This window comes from Lepidochelys kempii, chromosome 5 (genome assembly GCF_965140265.1).
Source record: "Lepidochelys kempii isolate rLepKem1 chromosome 5, rLepKem1.hap2, whole genome shotgun sequence".
NCBI classification, from domain to species: Eukaryota; Metazoa; Chordata; order Testudines; family Cheloniidae; genus Lepidochelys; species Lepidochelys kempii.
The window spans coordinates 103,392,915-103,418,162 of record NC_133260.1 but is presented as its reverse complement, the minus strand read 5'-3'; the positions used below and the strand labels follow the sequence as shown (position 1 = coordinate 103,418,162).

The window sequence follows — 25,248 nt, the reverse complement described above, 5'->3', positions numbered from 1 at the left end:
TTACTTTATGAGACAATTAATTTATCTAGCAGGGCAGAAACAGAATGAGGACACAAAGATCTGCATCTGTATCACCCAGGCGAAGGAGCATTTCCCCAGCACGATGTAAGACAACAAAGAAAAAGGATAATAAGATCTGTAAGAGCCTTACAAGATTATTAAGATCCCGCTCTCCATCTCCAAATGCTACAAAGCACCTATGTCAGCTCTGCAAAGAAAACCAACTGCAGCAGTCAAGGTTAAGCCTGGGGTCTGTTGGATACAAACTGGATGCTGAAACCAGGCCGCCATTTGTTGTTAGACATGTAAGTCTTAAAATCACTGTAGTGAGGTTTTTTTTTGTGTGTGTGATGATATTAGAGAAAATTGGGTGCTCCTGTTATCCTTCCTCAGAAAACTAGATCAAGAGGAGACCCAAAGAAATTAACCAGCAGCAAATTTTAAATGTAAAAAGAAATGCTTAATTGATCTGTGGAACTCACTGCCACCAAATAGCATTGAGGTCAGCTAGTTAACAGATTCAGGAAAAGATTAGACATTTGTATCATTAATAATTACATCCAAAGTTACATTTAGATGGGATAAAAATTATAAGAGACTTAAACCCTCATTCTTTAGGCCATAAACAAACCACTAGCTGTCTGGGGTTAGGAAGAAACTGTCCTCCTGGGGCAGATTTTTCCTTCATGGTTCATCATAAGGTTTCTTCCACCTTCCTCTGAAGCATCCAGTGCTGGCCATTCTCAGAGACAGGACATAGGACTAGGTGGGCCAATGGTGTAGCAAGTTATAACAAACCCCATTTTTTTCTATGTTGGACTTCTTAAATGGTGAATCTAGAGAACATTCAAGTCAGTGGGAAGACTTCCATTGATTTCCCTGGGCTTTGAACTGATGGGGCCTTTCATCTGAAGATCTCAAAGTACTTTACAAACACTAGCCAATTAAGCATTACAGTGCCCATGTGAGGTGTATATGTGTATATATATATATATATATATGTATATATATGGAAAAGGGCGAGGGGGGGATTCAAAAGTGCTGTATCTCAGTATTTTTATATGTTAAGATGATGTGCATTGTAGAGAAGCCTAAATTAGATCCTGGCAGAGAGAGACACACAGACAGATCTATCTAAACACCCCAGCCAATCCACTAAATTATCTATGTATCATTTTCCCCAATTTGTAGTTTTACTTTATTTTAAATGGTCGTTTATAATGTTTTAAATTCCTATAGACACCCTGTTGCAATCCATGAAGGGCATATTGTTTGAGTTCCCTGTTCCATGAAGATGAAAGATTTTTTGAGTCCCCATGAAGATGAAAGCATTTTTCAAAACTGTCCTAACCACAAATTTAAAAGAAAACTCAAAAGTTCAAGTGCCACATCCACTACCTCTTCTATAACAAGATGGTGTCTTCATTCTGGTCATTTCCTTATTCTAAAAGCATCAGTAATGTCAGAATTCCCAGTGTTTTTTAGACTAGGGGGTTTTGCTGAAATGTCTGCACTGTGCTGTGTATATTGTTCTCCTCTTTTGTTTATTTTTGTAGTTGTGAAAGGAAAGAAAGAAAGAAAGAAAGAGGGAGGGAGGGAGGGAGGGAGGGAGGGAGGGAGGGAAGAACATTTTTTTTAATTCTTTTCTTTATAGACTGTAAGAAGCTGCAAATATGTTCATGTCCAGTCCTAGTTTTCACAGAATAAAAATAGCAACTTCATATTATTCCTTCATTTTAGATAGTTGTTTGCAGTGTTTCTGATTGTTGTCACATGCTGAATATATGAATAGAGACACTGGTTTTATGGCCCATGACAACTGTTTGTGACACACCCTGCTGTCTAATAACCCTCCATTGGCCTACTTCATTTTAAGTGGTTTCCTACAGCATGTGTGAACCTAGCAATCAGTCCCACCTTGTATTTAGCTTGGACCTCTGCTAACCTTCTCCAGACCTGAAGAAGAGCTCTGTGGAGCTCAAAAGCTTGTCCCTTCCACTAACAGAAGTTGGTCCAATAGAAGATATTACCTCACATACTATATATCTTTCATTTTAGGTAGACAGTTCTAACCCATTTGGTGAAAAAACTTCATCACAGTTACCTTATCGAAATCCAAAACAAAATGTGAGCTCAGCAAGGAATTCGCTTGAATTTCAATTGAAACAAGGTACTTAAAATTTGTTTTTAATAAATTTATTATAGAAGTAATAGCACCATTTATCCTAATTGTAAAGATGTTTGCAAACTATGGACTGCATTCTGCCACTCACATTTCAAAGGGGCTGTTTGCGGAGTGAAGCACTACTTGGAGTGAGTAAGGGGAGCAGAATCTGGCCTGAAATGCAGAAATGTGCTCACAGCTGAATTACAGCCATTGCTGGGGTAGAAGACCATGGCTGCTGTTTTACAGTACACCTCAGTACTGCATGACAGTTTAGCGTGGGAGCTGATTTCTCTCTTGTTTAGTAGTATGCTCTTTTGAAGGAAAGAGTTGTTGTCCGCAGACCAACATTACCTCTTCTTCTCCATTATTATGTGCTACCACTGTCAGGAAGTCTTTTCTCTAAGGGACTTATCCAAAGGCCATTGAAATCAGTAGAAATACTCTGATTGCCTGCAACATGCCTTGGATCAGGCCCCTGAGGCCATGAAATCTATAATTTTTCGTATTCTTTGTTCTGATCCTTGTCACAAGCTGAATATTCATCAAGTAATCAGCACATTGGGCAAAGAAATAAAGCCATATACTCAAAAGGCAACTTCTTCAAATAGTCACTGATAGCAGTGAACTTCTACTTGGAAAAGTGACTTTGTAAACATGCTACCTTCTTACTCAGATATTTCCTTTAGTGTAGTGAGAGTCATATCTGTTGCATTTATTAACAATGCTATGTTTATAGTTCTCTTTGCTTCTGTTAGCCCTGCAGAGCCATCACAGGTAGGACTGAGGATATGATCCTCCAATGCATTTCACCTGGCAAAACTTAAGTGCCGCTAGAGCCTTTCTCATTAGTAATAATTCACAAGATGGAGAGAACTTAGTTTGACATTCAGATCCCCCTCCCTGATCTTGGCAGCTCCTCCTCTCTGTGCCAAACGGATGTTTGAGAAGGAGCGAAGCTGGACCATAATATTTCAGTTTCTTGGTCATTTGAATTAACCTCAACATATCTACTGTCAGGGGTTCTCAACCTTTTTTTTTTCTGAGCCCCCCCGCACATCATGCTATAAAAACTCCACCACCCACCTGTGCCACAACAACTGGTTTTTGCATATCCCGTAGATAAAAAGCCAGAGCTGGTGTCAGTGGGTGGCAAGCAGGGCAATTGCCTCAGGCCCCACGCCTGAGTCCATGAAGCTAAGTTGCTTGGGCTTTGGCCTCAGCCCCAGGTGGTGGGACTCGGGCTTCAGCTTTCTGCTGTGGGATCCAGCAAATCTAACACTGGCCCTGCTCTCTGCTTTATTTTGGCAGACCCCCTGAAACCTGCTCGCAGCCTCCCAGGGGTCCCCAGATCCCTGGCTGAGAACCACTACACTATGTATTACTTCTGCAGTTGGTGATCTAAAGAGACTAGGTCATCTATTGCAATTCCTTTGACCAATGGGAGGTTTCAAATTACGACTGTTATATCAGGCTGTAGAAAATGTCAGTGGCAGTGAGTTACAGAGGGATCTCACAAAAATGGGTGACTGGAGAAGAAAATCGCAGATGAAATTCAACATTGATAAGTGAAAAGTAATGCATATTGGAAAAAATAATCCCAACTTTACAAATACAGTGATGGATTCTAAATTAGCTATTGCCGCCCAAGAAAGAGAACTTGGAGTCACCATGGGTGGTTCTCTGAAAACTTTCTCTCAGTGCACAGCAATAGTCAAAAAGGCTGACAGTATGTTAGGAACTATTAAGGAAGGGATAGAAAATAAGCCAGAAAATACCATAATGCCACCTTGAATACTGTGTCCAGTTCTGGTTGCCATATCTCAAACAGGATATAGTGGAACTGGAAAAAGTTTAGAGTAGGGCCACAAAGATGATCAAGGGTATGGAATGGCTTCCCTATAAGGAGAGTCTAAAAAGATTAGCGCTTTTCAGCCTAGAAAAGAGATGACTAAGGGGGAATATGATAGAGGTCTATAAAATTATGGCGTGTGGAAAAAGTCAGTAGAGAAGTGTTTTGTTTACCCTTTACCACAATACAAGAACCAGGGGTCACCCCATTAAATTAATAGGCAGCAGGTATAATGCAAATAAAAGGAAGTACTTTTTCACACAGCAACCAGCTAAACTATGGGATTCGTTGCTTTGGGATGTTGTGATGGCCAGAAGTATAACTGGATTCAGAAAAGAACTGGATAAGTTCATGGAGGATAGGTCCATCTGTGGCTTTAAACCAAGATGGTCAGGGATAGAACACCATGCTTGGTGTGACCCTAAACCTTTTACTACCAGAAGTCAGGTGTGCAAGACAGGTGTGGATCACTCCATAATTGCTCTGTTGTGTACACTCCCCCTTCTTCTTAATGTATGTGCAACATGCCTCAAGTGCACGTGACCAGGATTCATCACCAAATTTGGTCTGCTTGGTTGGATCATTTGTTTCCCTGGCCCAGGCTGGGTACTGACGGGGAGTGTGACATGAACGCTGATCCATGCCCCTCTGTATTCCCCTTGAAGCTCTGGTACTGGCTACTGTCAGAGACAGGGTACCGGGCAAGATGGTCTGACCCAGTATGGCAGCTCGTATATTCTTATGCTCTACCAGGAACATTTTTAGTCATCTTGTGATTACGTTCTGAGTTCAGTGCTAATATGTGGATGAACAGTGAAAGTAGTAATGTAAGAGTAACTGCTAATAATCAGTCATTGAAATGTCTTTTTTCTTTTAGCTTTATCTTTTGATAGCTGTGAAGCATCAAATGCCTCAGTTAAGGTAATTTAAAAAATAACTGTAAAATTACATCTCTTCTGTTAGTAGTTTAATCTACATATTTTAAAAAGAGAATTAAATGAGGGGAGTTGATCGCTCAGGGGACAGTAATGGCTAGGTCTGGTTATCTGTAATGGGAAATTATGAGAAAAGCCCTGCTCTGGTTATTGCGAGAAAAAAAACTCACAAATGTATAGAATACAATGTCAAAAAGTTACAGGTCACATTGTTTTCAGAAAAAAATCTTTATTTTGCCGTAAAAATAGGTTGAAACTATTTAAAAATCAGGACAGTTACCCAGACATCATTACACTGGACATCTACAGAGCCAAATTTGTAAAACTCCTTAGAAGAATCTACCGCACTAGAGATCTGGCCAGGGTGACAAAGACCCATGACTTTAGATATCAAGGCTGTGACAAACCGACATGGAAATCTATTATAATAGAAGTCATAGCCTAGACAAACATACAGTTTTAATAATGGAATATGGTGCCATTTGTCCTGAAGTCATCAATTCAATTCAATCTCAGAGCAGTATTAACAGGAAATCATTACTATCTGATAGCTGTTTGGTAAGCTACTGTATGTCTCTGTGAAATTAGTTAATAGTCTCAGTTTGGACTGGTATTCACATAAAAAAAGCCGCTGCCACTCTGGTTGATATGGTTCTCAGCAACTTTAGCAGAAAGGCCAAGAAATAAATGTGAACTATCTCATTCCTACATGGTCTCTACACATCTGGGTTCAGGCACGTCGGTAGGATAGCATCGGAGGGTTTGCATTACTGTTCTGCAATACACATCTCCATCTCCGGTGCTCCCAATCTACCACCTTTCACCAGTACTAAATTCACTTTGAAATATTTAAATCCTACCAATGTGCCAAAATCTAAGATCACATTGGAGGGAAAAAGGTTGCCCATTCCCATTCCCATTCAATCATTGGCCACTGTAGTAGGTATTTTACTTTGCCCATTGTGATTATATTTTTTTCTGATTTTGACACTAGTTCACAAAAGATCAGACCAAATCATGTCACACAGACCATCAAACAGCCATCAGATACTGACAACTGTCAGTCATCACCAAGCTAGCCAGATTAACCGAGAGGTGGAAAGTTCCATATCCTATTACGAGTTCTAGGCTAGGAGTCAAAAAGTGCCCTCCAATGTTCACTTTTTACTCTTCTCTAAATAAAATGGCTCTTGAAAAGTGATCTATGATATGAATAAAGTGTGGATTGTTAATAAATGCTGGTTGTTTTTCTCCCTAAATATCAATCTCATAATTCATGATGTATAACAGATATTAGATCAGAGAACCCTTCCTCACCTCCTTGCTCTCCGTTGATCCAAAATGATGTTGTATAGATAGAGTATAATACAGCTGAAGATTAAGATTCTGCAAAATCCCTAACCCAGAGCCATTCCTGTTCTTATAGAATGATTGAAAGAGAATATGAATGGAATAGAACATGGTGAAAGGTTAACGATCTGCTGCTATTAGATGAATGTTGAGGCATGGGAAAATTATTTATTTCCAGAAAAGGAGATGCTGATCCTATGACACTGTTCTGTTATAGTGACTTTATTTCTATTGTCCCAAGTGACTGATGTAAATGTAATTATTTTAGCTATTGGATAGTCATGCCACAGCTAGGTGTACTAGTGTGCTGCACTCTTACTTGCTGTGTTCTGGCTAGCTTAGAGAATTTGCCTGTTGTACTAAAGGGGAGAAGGGAGAGGTGTCCAGGGGATTAGCTGTATGTGTCCTTCATCTCTGGAGAGATAGCTTTAAATCCTGCTTTAGATTACAAGAGGAAATGAGTTTGTTGTTCTCACCCTGCTTCCCATCTGCCCATAAAACAAAAACACCAGGCTGTCTTGCACAGTCAGAAGTCTTGGCTCAAAAGAGATGTATGGGGTTGAAATAGATATGGTCATTTTGGATCAGGATTGAGGTGCATTATGGAAAGTTGCACCACATTTACCTGGCTTAATCAAAATAGCACTATCAGTGTTAGTTCCTAGCACTACAATCTACCCATAGAATAAAAAAGACTGTGATCAGAGACTAGCTTATCCATCAGCATCCATGACCAGGTGTCAACACACAGGACCATGTGCAGGGGAGCAAAACGATTGAGCTGACTTGACCTGGTAGCTAGGCTAGGAGGAGCTCATTAGCTTGACTTCAGGAATGTAAAAGACTAAGGAGGAGTTCTCTGAGCCAAGAGAGAGTCACATGGGTTGACCAGAGCTATTACAGGGAGGATCCTGAAGCTTAGGCTGCTCAGGAAGGAGCTCGGGCTAAGATTTGCCTCAGCCCTTGCATTAATTAAGAATAAATGCAAACGCCAGGGATGGGGTGAGTTTGGACCAAAATCTGTTGTGCTTGTGCTGTATTATGAGTGAAGTAAAAGTTTTGCCCTTTTACAGTGCCCCTGAGTCTTTCTCCATAGCAGAATATCTGATGAGTGAGCTCATTTGGAAGTCACCCTGTCTGTCGTTGAATTGTGTTACACTGCTTCATCACTGACTTGTTTGAACAGTAAATGGGAAAGTGTCTTACAGGTACATTTTTGTGGCAAACAATTGAATGAGGTACTTGTGCCCCATGTGGCTCTTCTAGAGAAAGTGTGCCAAATTCTGTTCTCCTTATTACCCAGCAATGTCATTACTCCAGTGAGGTGTGTTGGATGGGTATAATTGGGACAGAATTTGACACACCACATTGCAACAGGTTTGGATTCTACAAGGTTTCTGTTTTGTTCTAGCCAGAGAACTGAAGAGCAGTATCCAAAGTCGGACTGCTTCAGGGACTGAGAGAATGGAGTTGTTTGCTTGGAGTGACATTGTTGCACAAGCTCTGGCCCTGTATTTAATTATAAGCTCTATAGATAGACCTCTTTGTTGTCCTATCACAAGCACCTTGAAGTCGATATTACAAAAAACTCCCAACTGGCAAATTCCCAACTGGCAGGTGCGGGTTGTTTATAGGCCTTTTTCACTGCCCCACTTTGTGGTGTTTTTCTACTTAATCTCTTGCAACATCAAAAGTTAAGATGACTGACTGTGTGGGAAGGAGCTTCATTCTAATACAGCACAATTAAGGTTTAGAGCTTTATGGTAGAAATAGCTTGCTTATCTGATCCTACGCTACGCTACATTTTCACAAATAAACTTGTTTCTGACTGGCTGAAATATTGACTTTTATTAGCTTTTGTTAGTGACTAATGGTTAGCTGTCCAACAGCGTGATAGATTCTGCTTATTATTAGAAAATGTGGCTCACAACTAATCAGAGCTTCTGTTTGGTCCAGATTTTTGAAGTGTTCCCATTTACCTGTCCAGATCTAGGGTTTGCTCATACTTAAAACTGTCCTTTTATACATATGGCATTATGAGTTTTCAACTTCAGCCTGATATTCCCCACCCCCTCTTCAATGCAACAAAATACTGCAGACTGTCACTGTTTGCTCCCTTCCTCTCCTTCTCTCTCTCCCCCTTTCTCCTCCTCCCTGTGTCCTTTCTAACTAAAGAAAAATGTTTCTTTGTTCCACAGGTTATCAGGGAACCGGATGAACAGACCACATCTGAACATGATTCATCATCTCTTGAAACAGATGAACTTGTAAATTACCCTGGCAGTTCTCCTACTCAAGGAGATTTGACATTTCACCGCACAGCATCATTTGCCACCTCCCCACATTACAGATCACCTAGTCCTGTTCGGAGTCACTCTCCTCTGCAACAAAGGTATTGATCCTTTCTAAAAATCTGTAATTGAGTGACATGGTGCTGTAAGTAGGAGCAGAGATGTTGAATGACCAAAAACATTCACATTCAAGCTACTTTCTAAGGGTGTTGAGTTTGTGACTCTCAGATATGTTTCTGTGGATCATTTTGACAGTACTCAGAGTGATTATTGAAAGATATAGACCTGCGAGAACAAGTATGGGAACTTAGGAACAGCAATACAGCAACAAACCAGTGGTTCTTCGAGTCTAGTATATCCTGTCTCTGACAGTGACTAATACCAGATACTTGAGAGGAAGGTACAAGAACCGCATTATGAACAATTGGGGAAAAATACATTAATAGAAAAAGTTTCTTCCTAACCCCAGTCAATTAATGGTTATGGCTTATGTTCTGATACCTGAGATTTATGTACTGTAAAGATCTTTTAAATCATACCTAATGTTCTTATTAGCCTTAAAAATGCACTTTTGACCTCAGTAATATCTAGTAGCAATCAGTTCCACACACAACTAATCCATTGTGTGAAAAACAAACAGACAACAAATGTATTTACTTTCATCAGCTTTAAATTTGTTGCCTTTAAGTTTCACTGACTGCCCACCTTGTTCTTATATTGTGAGAAAGAGTAGCTAGGATTTATCTTCTCTGCACCATTCACTAGTCTTTATACCTCTGTCATGGCCCAAGGTATTTGACTTTTAAAACTGAACAGTCCCAATCTTTTCAATCATAGAATCATAGAATATTAGGGTTGGAAGAGACTTCAGGAGGTCATCTAGTCCAATCCCCTGCTCAAAGCAGGACCAGCACCAACTAAATCATCCCAGTTAGGGCTTTGTCAAGCTGGCCCTTAAAAACCTCTCAGGATGGAGATTCCACCACCTCCCTAGGTAACCCATTCCAGTGCTTCACCACCCTCCTTGTGAAATAGTGTTTCCTAATATCCAGCCTAGACCTCTCCCACTGCAACTTGAGACCATTGCTTCTTGTTCTGTCATCTGCCACCACTGAGAACAGCTGAGCTCCATCCTCTTTGGAACCCCCCTTCAGGTAGTGGAAGGCTGCTATCAAATCCCTCCTCGCTCTTCTCTTCTGCAGACTAAATGACCTCAGTTCCCGCAGCTTCTCCTCATAAGTCATATGCCTCAGCCCCCTAATCATTATTGTTGCCCTCTGCTGGACTCTGTCCAATTTGTCCACATCCATTCTGTAGTGGGGGGCCCAAATCTGGACGCAATACTCCAGGTGTGGCCTCACCAGTGCCAAATAGAGGGGAATAATCACTTCCCTCGATCAGCTGGCAATGCTCCTATTACTGCAGCCCAATATGCCGTTGGGCCTCTTGACAACAAGGGCACACTGTTGACTCATATCCAGCTTCTCGTCCACTGTAACCCCCAGGTTCTTTTCTGCAGAACTGCCGCTTAGCCAGTCGGTTCCCAGCCTGTAGCAGTGCATGGGATTCTTCCATCCTAAGTGCAGGACTGTGCACTTGTCCTTGTTGAACCTCATCAGATTTCTTTTTGCTCAATCCTCCAATTTGTCTAGGTCACTCTGGACACTATCCCTACCCTCCAGCGTATCTACCTCTCCCCCCAGCTTAGTGCGAACTTGCTGAGGGTGCAATTCATCCCATCATCCAGATCATTAATAAAAATGTTGAACAAAACCGGCTCCAGGACCGACCCCTGGGACACTCTGCTTGATACCAGCTGGCAACTAGACATCGAGCCACTGATCACTATGCATTGAGCCCGACAATCTAGCCAGCTTTCTATCCACTGTGAAAGGGTCAGGCCAGATGGCTACAAGAGAGTGCAGATATATTAGCCCCAGGTTAAGTAGGTCCCTTTTCCCTGGGTAAGGTAACAGGGAAGGTTCCAGAACAATCAGGAACTTTCTGGAAACAATTAAGGCAGACAGGCTAATTAGAACACCTGCAGCCAATCAAGCCACTGTAGACAGCTACAATCCACAGGGCCCTGGGCTGGAACCTGAAGTAGAGGGCAGGCCCGGGTTCCCCCCAACTCCCTACTTGATACCGGAGGAGTTGACCTGGTCTGTGGGTTCCACCAGAGGGGAAGGTCTCTGGCCTGTTCCCTGATCCACTAAGTGGATCAGCGGAGACTGCGGGGATTGTTCTTCTTCCTTTTCCCCATGCTGGCCAGTGATGAGGCTAACTGAGTGAACAGCAGATTTGAGCCACGAAAGTGGCCAAACTGAGGGCTGCTGTGAACCTCTGAGGCGAGTAAATCCGCCAATAAGCGCAGGACCCACCAACGCAGAGGAGGAACTTTGTCACACCACTTTATAATCCATTCATCCAATCCATACTTCTTTAACTTGCTCTTTCTTTAATATATCGATCTATAAATAGAGTCTGAGTCTTACTTTAACCTGATAGTCAGAAGTTGTCTGATATCATTGCTGAGTTCAGTCCGCCTATCACCCTGAAATATGTTAAGGGCTGTTGATTGCCTTGGCTGAAAGGGGAAATTTGTTGCCAAAAGTACAAGAAGAATGATTTCTTTGGTGTCCACTGGTCCTGCATTGCAGAACATGCAGGTCAGAGGTTAGAACAGTTTGTTGGCAGCCACATGTTGCATCGGAGGAGGCTGCAGCTAGTTCGGTATTATTTTGGAGAAGAAAAGGAAAAAGCTCTACACTTCAGAGAGCACATGGGAAACTTAACAGGACAGAAAAAATGGTCTTTTTTCTGAGACAAATTGTCAAGAACATATCTTCTTGTTTGTTTATTTGTATTGAACCAGACCCTTGTTGTGTTAGGTGCTGTACAAACACAGAACAAAAAGACAGTCCCTGCCCCAAGATCTTAAAATCTAAGGAACAGTTGTGTCTCTGGTTGGGTCTTTCCGAATAATTGATAATACCACCTTCCTCCCACTCCCCCACAGCCCTCCGTACACAGAATATTTTGGATATCAATCAAAATAACTTTTAAATCATTTTCCCATTAGGCATCAATCCAGCAAAGCACTTAAGCATGTAGCTAACTTTCAGCATGTGTGTAGTCTCAGTTTTGCTACAATAAAGTCACTGGGAATACTCATACGCTTTTCGTTAAGCACATGCTTCAGTGCTTTGCTGGATCAGGGTCTTTGTCAGGAATGGTTCGTTGCTGAGTATTCCTTGTCTAGTTTTCACTGATTCTCTAACTGCTAGGTTCTATGTAGTATATAGGCTGAAGAGTCCAGAAAGATAATGTTCCATTTACTTTCTGTTTATAGGTCTGTGTAACGGATGGGAAAATAGGTGCTTCTGTGTGAAAAAAGAGGTGCTGACTAGCCTCAAACTTAGGATGGTTTAAGTTGGCTAAATTCCCCTCTATTGCATGCCATGTGAAAATAAAGCACTGGTGACTCTTTATCTTCAGGAGATCATCAACAACAGAAAAACACAGGGTTGTAAGAGGGTTCCTCTAATATGTTTGTCTGTGTAGATGGGACAAATTGTATTGCAAAGGATTGTGATGAGGTGCTCAAACAATTTTAACTATACTATAAATGGACGATTAGGGCTAAACTTTCATATTCAGATGCCTAAAGTTCAAAAAGTTAAGTATCCAATCCCTTTAGTTATACAACCCAACAGGTACGAAAATAGCTGTGGTGTTTTTGATGAATAAAGCATCCTTTTACATGCTATTTCTTTAATAAAGAGCTTTCCTTCCTTCGTGCTGCTCTAATGGTTTTCTGGCATGACCAGTTCTCTGCTCAAGCCCCTATCCTACCCTCTCTTTCTGGGCAGACAACTGCCTAAATATCTGACTAAAATCATTGATACCTTCAGGGCAGCCTGGTTGGGTGGGAACTTAGAAAAATGACAGCCCCTTATTTCACAGTGTAGTAGCGGGATTGTTTTGTGGAAGAAGCCTTCTTCACCAACTCAGCAAAGTCCAAATCTCCAAATCTCGCATGAAACTCTTGATTATGGCCACAAGGGTAAGATGAACTTGTGGGGCCAAATTTTCAAAGTGGCTTCTTTTTGTGCACACAGTTGCCTGCACATGTGATTTTTGTGTGTGCATGATCTCTTGGATGTGTCAAGTGATATCATTTATATGTTCAAACCCAATGTAAGTGTATTTTATGCCCATTTTGCACATGCAGACAGAGCTTCCATTAGGAAATCACTTGCAGATGCCAATGTGCAAAAAAAAAAAATTGTGTGTGTAGAGGCCATGTTTTGAAAACTTGTCCCATTATACGCAGCAGCGTGAACGTTATTGGTACATGCATGGTTTGTGCCTGAGATTGGTTATCTCTGTGAGCAAACAAACGAATTAGGCAGCTTTTTCAGAATAGGATTTTGAAAAGTTTAACTCATTAAATCTAAGGGTGTTTTTTGTTGTTGTTGGAAAGTTGTGATTTTCTGGCAACTTATGAAATGGCAGCTTGGGGAGATAGTTTTGTGGTGCTATATACTGCAGGGCTAAACTGAGACAATGGTATCAGAGTAACATTGGCGATCATGTGGACTGCACTTAAAGAACTGGATTCTTTCTGTTCATTATCATTATGTGCAGCCCTGCAGACACTATGTTGGCTCTGCACTTTGTGGATCAGCGCTGTAAAATACTGTTTTCTTTTACTGGAGTTGCAAAGCACAGTTACTCTCTGAATTGCTGCACATAATGGAAGTATGGTGCTGAGAGCTGCACTTTGCTGACGGATACGTGTTGTTCCTTGGCGGTTGATGTTTATTGGCTATAAGAAGAATCATTGTGGTGCTTTTCATGTTCATTTACTTTAACGTGAGGTTTTGGACAAAAGAAAAATTCATCTTTATCCTGGACTTTATATCCCAAGGAATAAAGGAGCAGTCTGGCCTTTGCTTATAATAGTCAAAGCAGGTGTAGCTGCGCTACTTCTCAGTAATGTTAAAGCACATTGATTAATCCTCACACCTCTTCTGTGAGTTAGGAAAACAGCATTAGGCCATGTTACCAAGTGGGTACCTGAGGCATACAGTGGTTAAGTATCTTCACCTGAAAGTAACGGAGTGGCAGAGCAGGCTAGAACCCAGAGGTTTGGCCTTCTGTTCTAACCTTTTGACATTGCCTGCAAATTTTACTTTGCTTAGTCATTTCCTACTTGTTATCAATGCACTGGTCCTGCCCAAGAGAGTACAAATCCTGCACTGCAGACCGTACTAGGCATGACTTAAACTGAATGTCGAAATTGCCTGGAGGCTTCAGTGATAATGTTAATTTATGCATTTAGTTACATGGCAGAACCATCTATAATGCAGCCTTTTAAAGATGTTATAGTTGATTGACGGCACTTTGTTCAGGGAAGTGAATGCTGCCAGCAGGGGAGGGGAAGACTTCTTTGGATTATTTTGCTGTATGCAGTGCAGGGGAGGAGGGATGGTCCAAGAGAGCAGAAGACAGCATCAAAGGGGAGAGAAAAAGAATGGTGGGGAAAAGGAAGATATTTGAAGAGACAGGGGGAAAGGTTAGGAAAAATGGGGAGAGCGTGAGAGAAAGAATGAGGTGGGAAACCTGGGGTGGGGGAGAGAGGAGAAAATGCCAGCAAAAGGAAAATGGAACATAATTAAAGGGAAGGAGTGGGAATGAGCAGTAAGTATCACCAAATGTGAGCAGGGAGAGAGGGTGAGTGAGCGAGAGATGAATGGAGATAATAAAAAGCTGAAGGAAATGGCAGAAAAAAAGAAAAATAGCTTGAAGGGGTAAGTGGGTGGTCTGTGAGAAACCAGCTGCCGGTAAAACGATTGCACGTTTGAAAATAATAAGTGTGAGGGAGACAAAAATGAAAATGAGAGAGGAAAATGTTCATAAAGATACAGAAGGGCAAAGATGGGGTGAAAGATCAGAAACGGGAAAGAATGAGAAGAAGGAAGAAAATACCTATTGGGCTTTGATCAGCAGGGCATGTAAATATGTGTCTAACTTTAAATATGTGAGTTGAAGTCAATAGAACTACTCACATGCCTTACTGAACTGTGGCCTTGGCCACTAATATCCGTTAAGATACGTTATTAGAATATGTCAGTTTCTCCTCTCTTCTTCATTTGTACAGTATTAACACATCTACTTAAGAAAAACACAGCCAAAAGATTGCTGAGTCCCATCTTAAGTGGATCCTTTAAATCGTGGGTCATATTCTCAATGACATGACATATTTTGTGTTTCAAGAGGGCCAAACACCCTCTTTATGAATTATGAATAAGGTACTTGGCGGAAAAAATAAAATGTCTTTATGACAGAGGAGAATTTGGGATGTGACTGTTTTGATACATTTTTGCAGGTTATATTCCAATCCTCATTTCAGTTGGGAAAAGATCCACAAGAGAGTGCAGAATCTCCTAACCTCAAACCAGGCAAAGCAGAGACTTTCCTTTGTGAGTATTAATATTACAACTTGAGAGCTGCTGGTGCCGATGTGACAGTGTCACCTAATTATCTGCACTTCCCAGGTTATAGGTTTCTCTGTCCACTCAACCTCCCACTGCCCCCGGTGACTTATAAATGTTACAGCCGGGTTTTCAGCATCCAGAGTATTCACCCAAAGATGTCTGGCTAGGTCTGGACTAAATATTGTCTCATTGGTATTCACCCAGAGGTGAAAGTAAGACTGTCCGGTTCGGTCCGGTGTACCGGCAAGAGCTAGTACGCCGTGCCGGACCGGACCAGCTTCCCCAGGCTGGTGCTTTAAAGGGCCTGGGGCTCCCCGCAGCGGCCGGAGCCCCAGGCTCTTTAAAGTGCCCCAGAGCCCCGGGGCTCCCAGCCACCTCTGCAGCTGGTAGCTCTGGGAGTGATTTAAAGGCCCCGGGGCTCCCAGCTGCAGCCGGAGCCTGGGGCCTTTAAATCTTGATTTAAAGGGCCCGGCCCGCCTCTTCCAGTTGAGGCCACGCGCCCTGCTCAGGACTCCGGAGTACCGATAAGTCCTTTAAGTTACTTTCACCCCTGTCTTCAGCACCACTTCTGTACACTACACAAATGCAGCAGTGGTGTCCATGTCTGTAACAGAGAAGGGATTGAGAATGTAAGGATGAGTTAGGATAAAAAGAGGTGTAATAATGTTGGAACCCACACTCCGTAATGCATGGAGAGATGAATTAACAAAAGGAAATGGTTTCAGTACAATTGCTGAAGCACAAAGGCTTTTTTGATACCTCTTCTGCAGCGAGTCCATATGAATAGCACTCTGAACTATCTTGAGGTGTGAGCCACTGTACTTGTGTTCATGTATGAGCCTAACCTGCACAGTGGCCAGCTGGATGCCATTATTGACAGGTATCTCTTTGCTAATATGGGGATCCAACGTTCCTGGATCTAGCCTAGTATCCCATGGCAATTTTAAATAAATAAATTGGCACTTCACAGCCCTGCTTTACCGTGGCTGCCTTGCGCAAATACCTACCCGTTCAGAGGTACTCAAAGCATTCCACACTGTTTGGCCTATTTCTAATGTAACAAATGCACATAATACATTTCATTGATGCTAAAAGAGAAAGGATGTATATCTGAGCCATGATGCCCTCTCCCCAGGCCAACTATATGATCCTTACTGATAGCAATATCCCCACTGAAGTTACACAAGGGGTGAAATTGGTTGTCTCAGTCTCCCTTTACCCACCTGTAAAATGGGATTAATAATAAATACCAAACTCATAACAGGATGATAGAAGTCAACAGGAGAACTTGCATGAATAAGGGTTGCAGGATCAAGCTTTTCATTTCACTGGGATATTTAAGAACTCTGGATCTTAAAATTCAAACAGTTGCTGTCACACCCTGATGTCACAAAGGGTGCATCGGCCCTACATGCTTCTTTTGGCGGCCTGTAGCATACATCCCATGTACACTACAGCATAGTTATAAGTAGCAATGTAAACAGTGAGGCATGGCTTAGGTGAGTAGAGGAAAGGTGCACCTGAAGGATGTGGGTGTGCATGTGAGTTACATACTCTACATGGCTCTCTCCATGTCCAAGCTGTGCCTCTCCTTCTACACTTGCTGTTTTTAGCAGAGTAGCGTCCTGCTGCTGCCCCACTGCCTTGCCTCTGCCAGAGCCTTTCACTGACACATGGAGCTACACATCAGAGTGTGGACGTGGTGTTCTTTTCACTGTGGAGTATAGCTACATGTACACCACATGCCGCGCAAAACGGTGTGTAGTGTAGACATAGCTATAGTGCCATCCGGTGTAACTGACCTTGACTCCACTTAGAAAAATGTTTATCATGAAGTCAAACAGAGCCAACATTTATACTCTCTAGTGAGCAAATCCACTTCCCAGGGCCACATTAATCCCTGCTATAACTCCATATACTTTAGTTTAGTTACACCAGAGATGACTTTGAGCCGAACGTTTAAGTGACTTGCCACACAATAAATCAATGACAGAGCTTGGAGTAGAACGCAATAGAGCTTCCCTTTCAGTCCACTGAGCCACACTGCCTCTTTGGAACCCTACATTCAAAGTACTCATGTACCTACAGCTCTTTTCTGCTCATAAAACTTTTGTAGTCATTTTGTCTCTGCTCTTCCCATTATTTTCAGTTTATACCTTGTATCAATCAGGAACTGTTCTTGTTGCATAATTTCAAAAACTTCCATATGGAGACATATTTCCAGTGAGTTTACTGAAGCTGGTGTTACTTGCTACTATCTCACTGACATGATTCCAGCCAATAACGCTGGGAAGTATAGAGGACAATCTCCTAGATTTATTGCCCTGAACTTATAGTAATAAGTAGTTTTAACTCCCCTGGAAACAGCTGATAGGTTTGCTTTTGGCTAGGTACATTAGCAGTGCTTATGAAGATGAACAATGAAATTAATCGGACAGGTTTTTTCAGGGAGCCACTGATTCTGAAATTGATGATGTCCTTGAAAGAAGGTCCATCTCTTTGAGGAGTTCCCCTCAGGATGACTCATTGGAGCAAAGATATTACTAAGTAGTTGTCATCAGAAAGGTAAGCTGCTTAAATGCTTCTCTTCACCTTTAGATTTATTGGAATTATTTCGGATCCAGGAAATTTATAAATTTCTAGTATTTCTGCAGTAGAATCTGTTGTAAAAGTATTGTGACAGGGTTGGGCCAGATGGCTACAGGAGAGTAACAGAAGGCAGATATATTAGCCCCAGGCTAAGTAGGTCCCTTTTCCCTGGATAAGGTAACAGGGAAGGTTCCAGAACAATCAGGAACCTTCTGGAGACAATTAAGACAGGCTGATTAGAACACCTGCAGCCAATCAAGAAGCTGCTAGAATCAATTAAGGCAGGCTAATCAGGGCACCTGGGTTTAAAAAGGAGCTCACTTCAGTTTGTGGTGCACGTGTGAGGAGCTGGGAGCAAGAGGCACTAGGAGCTGAGAGTGAGAACGTGGACTGTTGGAGGACTGAGGTGTACAAGCATTATCAGACACCAGGAGGAAGGTCCTATGGTGAGGATAAAGAAGGTGTTGGGAGGAGGCCATGGGGAAGTAGCCCAGGGAGTTGTAGCTGTCGCACAGCTGTTCCAGGAGGCCCTCTAGACAGCTGCATTCCACAGGGCCCTGGCCTGGAACCTGGAGTAGAGGGCGGGCCCGGGTTCCCCACAAATCCTCCCAACTCCTTCACAGGAGGAGTCGACCTGGACTGTGGGTTCAGAAAAACAGCCAAGCTGAGGGCTGCTGTGAAGCTCCACGGTGAGCGAATCTGCCAATAAGTGCAAGACCCACCAAGGTAGAGGAGGAACTTTGTCACAGTATGCTAAACAGCCCTATTTCCTGACTATACAACTGTAATTTACTTGTAATTGCCAAAGCAAGCTGTATTTTTTGTGTTCTTAAACTACCCAGTCACTTTAAGAATCATTATACCCAAAACAGTGACTCTAAAAGTGGCATTTTGGGTTTCCTTGTTTGTCGTCTCTCTAGGATACCATATCAAATTTCATTAGTTTACATGAAAAACATTTCTCTCTCTCTCTGTCTTTTCCCAGCTGCCAGCGCTGCAAACATCATAATGGGATCTGAAAGTCATGATAGGTTCTTTCTGGTTAGTCCATCAGTACTGGCAGCAAAGATTCTGTAGCTGGAACTTTGTTTAACAGTTCTCGTTAGGTTTTTCAAATGGGTCTAGGCAAGTTAAGGTGCCCAACTTCCACTGAATTTCAGTGGGATTTGGGTGCCTAATTCTTTTAGGCTCTTTTGCGAATCTCAGACACTGTTATAAGAGAGAACAGAATCCAGCTCAGTCTCCCCTAGATGTGTTACCTCTATATTATTAGCAGGAGTAAAAAACTGGTCAATTATTAAAATTAGGAAAAATTACTGAGGTCTCTAGTGTATGGTGTCATGGCTCAAGATACATACAGGGAGCAGATTTGATGAATAAGAAGGTGGCAATTTTACACAGCCCCTTTTCTGACCATAACCACACTTTAATTTGTTTCTATTTGTCAAACATTTTTCTTCACTGGAGACATTATTTTAGATCCAATGACTCAGTGTTAAACAGCAGTATGTGGTTTCATTTCTCAGCCAGCAAATGAAGGGCCAAATTCTATCATCCTTACATTGAGTGAATGCTCCATGGTAGCATTCTCTGAGATGCTCCCAGCTCCACGCAAAGGGCCAGTTAGACAGGCAGAACTGCAGAGTCTCAATGCGTGGATTAGACAATGGTGTAGGGAGGAGGGGTTTAGATTTATTAGGAACTCAGGAAACTTTTGGGAAAGGAGGAGCCTATACAGGAAAGACGGGCTACAACTAAACCAAAATGGAACCAGATTGCTGGCACTTAACTTTAAAAAGGTCATAGAGCAGTTTTTAAACTAAGGGCTGGGGGAAAGCTAACAGGTGTGGAGGAGCACGTGGTTCGGACATCCCTTAGTGGAGTATCTATTAATAAAGAATCTCTATGTCCTAATGAAGATGAGGGGATGCAAAATGATAAAATACAGGCAGGATCTGATCAGAAACAATCAAATAAAAAAGAGTCCCATTCAATTACATCGTGTGATGGCAGACAGCTAAAAGGAGACAAATTTTTAAAGTGCTTATATACCAGTGCTAGAAGTTTAAATAATAAAATGGGTGAACTAGAGTGGTTTCTATTAAATGAGGATATTGATATAATGAGCATCACAGAAACTTGGTGGAATGAGGATAATCAATGGGATACATTAATACCAGGGTACAAAACAAATCGGAAGGACACAACAGGTCGTGCTGTTGGGGGAGTGGCATTATATGTGAAAGAAAGCATAGAATCAAATGAAGTAAAAATCGTAAATGAATCAAACTGTACCATAGAATCTCTATGGATAGAAATTCCATGCTCTACTAATAAGAATATAGCAGTAGGGATATATTACTGACCACCTGACGAGGATGGTGATAGTGATTGTGAAAAGCTCAGGGAGATTAGAGAGGCTATTAAAATAAAAAGCTCAATAATAATAATCGGGGATTTCAGTTATCCCCATATTGACTGGGTACATGTCACCTCAGGATGGGATGCAGAGATAAAGTTTCTTGACACCTTAAATGACTGCTTCTTGGAGCAGCTGGTCCTGGAACCCACCAGAGCAGAGGCAATTATTGATTTAGTCCTAAGTGGAGCACAGGATCTGGTCCAAGAGGTGACTATAGCTGGACCTCTTGGTACTAGTGACCATAATATAATTAAATTTAATATCCCTGTGGCAGGAAAAACACCAAAGCAGCCCAAGACTGCAGCGCTTAATTTCAGAAAGGGGAACTACACAAAAATGAGGAGGTTAGTTAAACAGAAATTAAAGGTTTCAGAGTAGCAGCCATGTTAGTCTGTATTCGCAAAAAGAAAAGGAGTACTTGTGGCACCTTAGAGACTAACAAATTTATTTGAGCATAAGCTTTCATGTTCTCTACGTGTATAAATCTCCCCACTGTATTTTCCACTGAACGCATCCAATGAAGTGAGCTGTAGCTCACGACAGCTTATGCTCAGATAAATTTCTTAGTCTCTAAGGTGCCACAAGTACTCCTTTTCTTTTTAGATATTAAAGGGTACAGTGCCAAAAGTGAAATCTCTGCAAGCTGCATGGAAACTTTTTAAAGACACCGTAATAGAGGCTCAACTTAAATGTACACCCCAAATTAAAAAACATAGTAAGAGAACCTGAAAAGAGCCACCATGGCTAAACAACAAAGTAAAAGAAGCAGTGAGAGGCAAAAAGGCATGCTTTAAAAAGTGGAAGTTAAATCCTAGTGAGGAAAATGGAAAGGAGCATAAACACTGGCAAATGAAATGTAAAAATACAATTAGGAAGGCCAAAAAAGAATTTGAGGAACAGTTAGCCAAAGACTCAAAAAGTAATAGCAATTTTTTTTTAAAGTACATCAGAAGCAGGAAGCCTGCCAAACAACCAGTGGGGCCACTGGACGATTGAGGTGCTAAAGGAGCACTCAAGGACAATAAGGCTGTTGCGGAGAAACTAAATGAATTCTTTGCATCGCTCTTCACGGCTGAGGATGTGAGGGAGATTCCCAAACCTGAGCCATTCTTTTTAGGCGACTGTCCCAAACTGAGGTATAATTAGAGGAGGTTTTGAACAAATTGATAAATTAAACAGCAATAAATCACCAGGACCAGATGGTATTCACCCAAGAATTCTGAAGGAACTCAAATGGGAAATTGTAGAACTACTATCTGTAGTCTGTAACCTGTCATTTAAATCAGCTTCTGTACCAAATGACTGGAGGATAGCTGATGTGACGCCAATTTCTTAAAAGGGCTCCAGAGGTGATCCTGACAATTACAGGCCTGTAAGCCTGACTTCAGTACCGGGCAAACTGGGGGTTGAAACTGTAATAAAGAACAATATTGTCAGACATAGATGAACATAATTTGTTGAGGAAGAGTCAACATGGTTTTAGTAAGGGGAAGTCATGCCTCGCCAATCTGCTAGAATTCTTTGAGGGGGTCAACAAGCATGTGGACCAAGGAGATCCCTTGGATATACTTTTCTTAGATTTTCAGAAAGCCTTTGAAAAGGTCCCTCACCAAAGGCTCTTACGCAAAGTAAACTGCCATGGGATAAGAGGGAATGTGCTCTCATGGGTTGGTAATGGTTAAAAGATAGGAAACAAAGGGTACGTATAAATGATCAGTTTTCAGAATGGAGAGAAGTAAATAGTGATGTCCCCCAGGGGTCTGTTCTGGGACCAGAGCTATTCAACATATTCATAAATGATCTGGAAAAAGGGGTAAACAGTGAGGTGGCAAAATTAAGACCCAGGCAGACAGTGAAGAGCTACAAAAGGATCTCTCAAAACTGGGTGACTGGGCAACAAAATGGCAGATGAAATTTAATGTTGATAAATGCAAAGTAATGCACACTGAAAAGCATAATCCCTACTATACATATAAAATGATGGGGTCTAAATTAGCTGTTACCACTCAAGAAAGAGATCTTGGAGTCATTGTGGACAGTTCTCTGAAAACATCCACTCAGTGTGCAGCGGCAGTCAAGAAAGCGAACAGAATGCTGGGAATAATTAAGAAGGGGATAGAAAATAGGACAGAAAATATCATGTTGCCTTTATATAAATCCATCGTACACCCACACCTTGAATACTGTGTGCAGATGTGGTCGCCCCATCTGAAAAAAGATATATTGGAATTGGAAAAGGTTCAGAAAAGGGCGACAAAAATTATTAGGGGTATGGAACGGCTTCCGTATGAGGAGAGATTTATAAGACTGGGACTTTTCAGCTTGGAAAAGAGACGGTTAAGGGGAGATATGATTGAGGTCTATAAAATGATGACTGGTATAGAGAAAATAGATAAGGAAATGTTGTTTACTGCTTCTCATAACACAAGAACTAGGGGTCACCAAATGAAATGAATAGGCAGCAGGTTTAAAACAAAGGAAAGGAAGTATTTCTTCACACAACACACAGTCAACCTGTGGAACTCCTTGCCAGATGATGTTGTGAAGGCCAAGACCATAACGGGGTTCAAAAAAGAAGTAGATAAATTCATGGAGGATAGATCCATCAATGGCTATTAGCCAGGATGGGCAGGAATACTGTGCCTAGCCTCTCTTTGCCAGAAGCTGGGAATGGGTGCCAGGGGATGGATCACTTGATGATTATCTGTTCTGTTCATTCCCTCTGGGCACCTGTCACTGGCCACTGTCAGAAGACAGAATACTGGGCTAGCTGGACCTTTGGTCTGACCCACTAGGGCCATTCTTATGTTCTTATCCCATTTAAGTCCAGGGGAACATTGCCCAATTAAGGACTTCAGAATTTGGCCCAAAGTGATTTAGTTCATTTGGATTTTAAAGGACAAATCCTGTGAGTAAACACACCTATCAGCAGATCCCTAAAGAGTATGTTAAATATTTTGTTTTCCATCACATGCTTTTCTTTCTTTCTTTTTTTTTCTTTTAACCTAAATGTCACTCATTTTGATGGGATATTAACATTTTTTATGAATGGAAAATTCATGCTCTCAGTTACTCATGCACAAGTTCAACCCTGTTAACTTCAGTTGAGAGGCACACATATAATTGAAGGCTTACCTTCAAGGGGGAAAAGCTTGGAGCAGCTACTGCAGAAAAGCTATTGCAGGAAGTATTCATTTATAGAAGCCCTCAGGGAGTGCCTTTCTCCACTTTCCTCTGCAGCTGAGGATGCAATACAATGAAACGGATAGTTCCAACCTTTGGGTAATGGAGTTGATCCAATAAAAGATATTACCTCACCCTCCTTGTTTTACTTTACTAGGTTTTGGATAATCAGGGTTTTATTGTAATTAAAATGGGAATTTGATTGGGACACCAGGATTAACAACAATCATATTCTTGCAAAAGGAGCCAGAGTATCTTTGATGACCACCCTGCAGTCAGGACTCATCTTTCATGTTTCATCTGAAAGGTCTCCTCTCCCATAGCACAGTGTCCCCAACACTATACAAGGACATATGTTCAGTAATACCTAAGGCCTTTTCTTATATAGGCACCTATTACTCCCACCCCTGTCTTGATTTTTCACACTTGCTATCTGGTCACCCTAGTAATGCCTCAAAAATTACTTATAATGCTACTTTTCACCGGCACTGATGCCTGCTGCAATAAGGGCATTGCTGGGGGTTTCCCATCCAAATATAGAGAAGGTCTCACTCTTAGCTTATGACATCTGACAAGATCACCTCCTGACGTGGTGGAATTGCAGATAGCAGCCCCTCTAGTTCTTTCTCCTTTGCTATACATGGCATCCGTGTGAGCAGCCACCAGTGCTGGCAAGACTAGGGTGACCATAAAGGATGGCAAGAAAGGTGGAAATTCCCGACTTGCTTAATTTGCACCGATTCAGCCTATGTGATTATTTGTAGAGGAACATAGGTTCTAGTCGTGCAGCTGCTCCTCAGCCTAGCACTACATTCTCTTCAAGGTGTGCAGTGACTTTAAGAAACGTTATGTAGATCCTGTTCTGTACGGCTGCTGTCACAATTGATGACACTCTTGAACCGGATGCTGCTTATGACTGTCTCTGAAATGCCAAGTATAATTTAAAATGTAATTTTCACAGATGGCAATAGCTGGTTTTCTTATTGCCTGAACTAAGCAGGTAAAGGCTGAGTGGGCATGGAGACTGAACAGCTTTCTCACAATCTGCAAGTGTTCCCTCTAGATCAGATGTGAGTCACATGGGGGAGCTTTGTGGTGACACTTGCGTTGCCACTGCTTATGCTCTACCTGGTTTATGGACTAATGAACTACCGCAGTCTCCACCCTAACCAAGTTCTCCTATAGCTTGTTTGAACCCATCTAATTTTTTAACAGGAGTCCATCTCCAAGGCTGTACTTGGCTAGAGGTGCTTCTCTCAGTGAGAAGTTTCACAGAACGCTGATGGTGCTTCTGCTTGAGAAATGCAAAGTTGCACTAAAGGCTTATTTTGGCTGGTAGAATTACACACCCTGACTTAAAATCGAAGGGCTGAAGGAGCTCGTAGGCGCTTGAAATATTGACTCATTGCAGTAGGCCTCCTGAATGTCCGGTTTAACGCAGCAAATCTTCTGTAAGCTGTCTTTATGCTTACATGTATACTGGTTATATAGTCAGTACTTAGATGGTAAATTTCATGTACTTAACGGCATAGTAATTAAATTTTACAACAGAAAATCCTTGTGACGGGTCTGGTGGTAATTACTAGAGGCCAGATGGATCATTTCCATGGAAGATTCGTGGGAGCCAGAGAGACTGGGAAGTTTCCCCAAATCATTTTGGGGGAGATAGGATGGGCAGAGTGTGTGCAGAGGGTTCAGCCCCAGAATTCCTAACAGGAAGCCAGGATCATCTATTCATAGACCCTGTGCCCCCCACACTGACTCCAGGGTCCTGGGTGCCCTAGCGAGCTCCTTGGCAGTACATCTGTAATGGAAGCTCTTTAACAGGGTTTCCCTCCCAGGCCACTCCCTCTTGAACGTCCCTTCCAGGGATTTTGAGGTCAATGGCACAAAGGCAAGCTACAGAAAAAGTAATAAAGTCTTAGGTTCTCTTATCTTTTCAGTTGACTCTGTGCAGTT

General features: G+C 41.9%; 1 protein-coding gene across 4 annotated transcripts in view; it reads left to right on the top strand.

The window, feature by feature from the left end:
* Positions 1-25,248, top strand: part of SPATA6L (spermatogenesis associated 6 like) — a 146,895-nt gene that overhangs the window by 15,735 nt on the left and 105,912 nt on the right. For 3 of the 4 annotated variants that reach the window (XM_073345248.1, XM_073345251.1, XM_073345249.1), the window contains exons 7-12: positions 30-305; positions 2,059-2,170; positions 4,894-4,937; positions 8,500-8,693; positions 14,987-15,080; positions 17,544-17,660. In XM_073345248.1, the coding sequence (XP_073201349.1) occupies positions 30-305; positions 2,059-2,170; positions 4,894-4,937; positions 8,500-8,693; positions 14,987-15,080; positions 17,544-17,642 (819 nt within the window). In that variant the 3' untranslated portion in view covers positions 17,643-17,660. Of the gene's footprint in view, positions 1-29; positions 306-2,058; positions 2,171-4,893; positions 4,938-8,499; positions 8,694-14,986; positions 15,081-17,543; positions 17,661-18,669; positions 18,698-25,248 lie in introns of those variants that run through there. The other variant, XM_073345250.1, reaches the window with a different exon arrangement.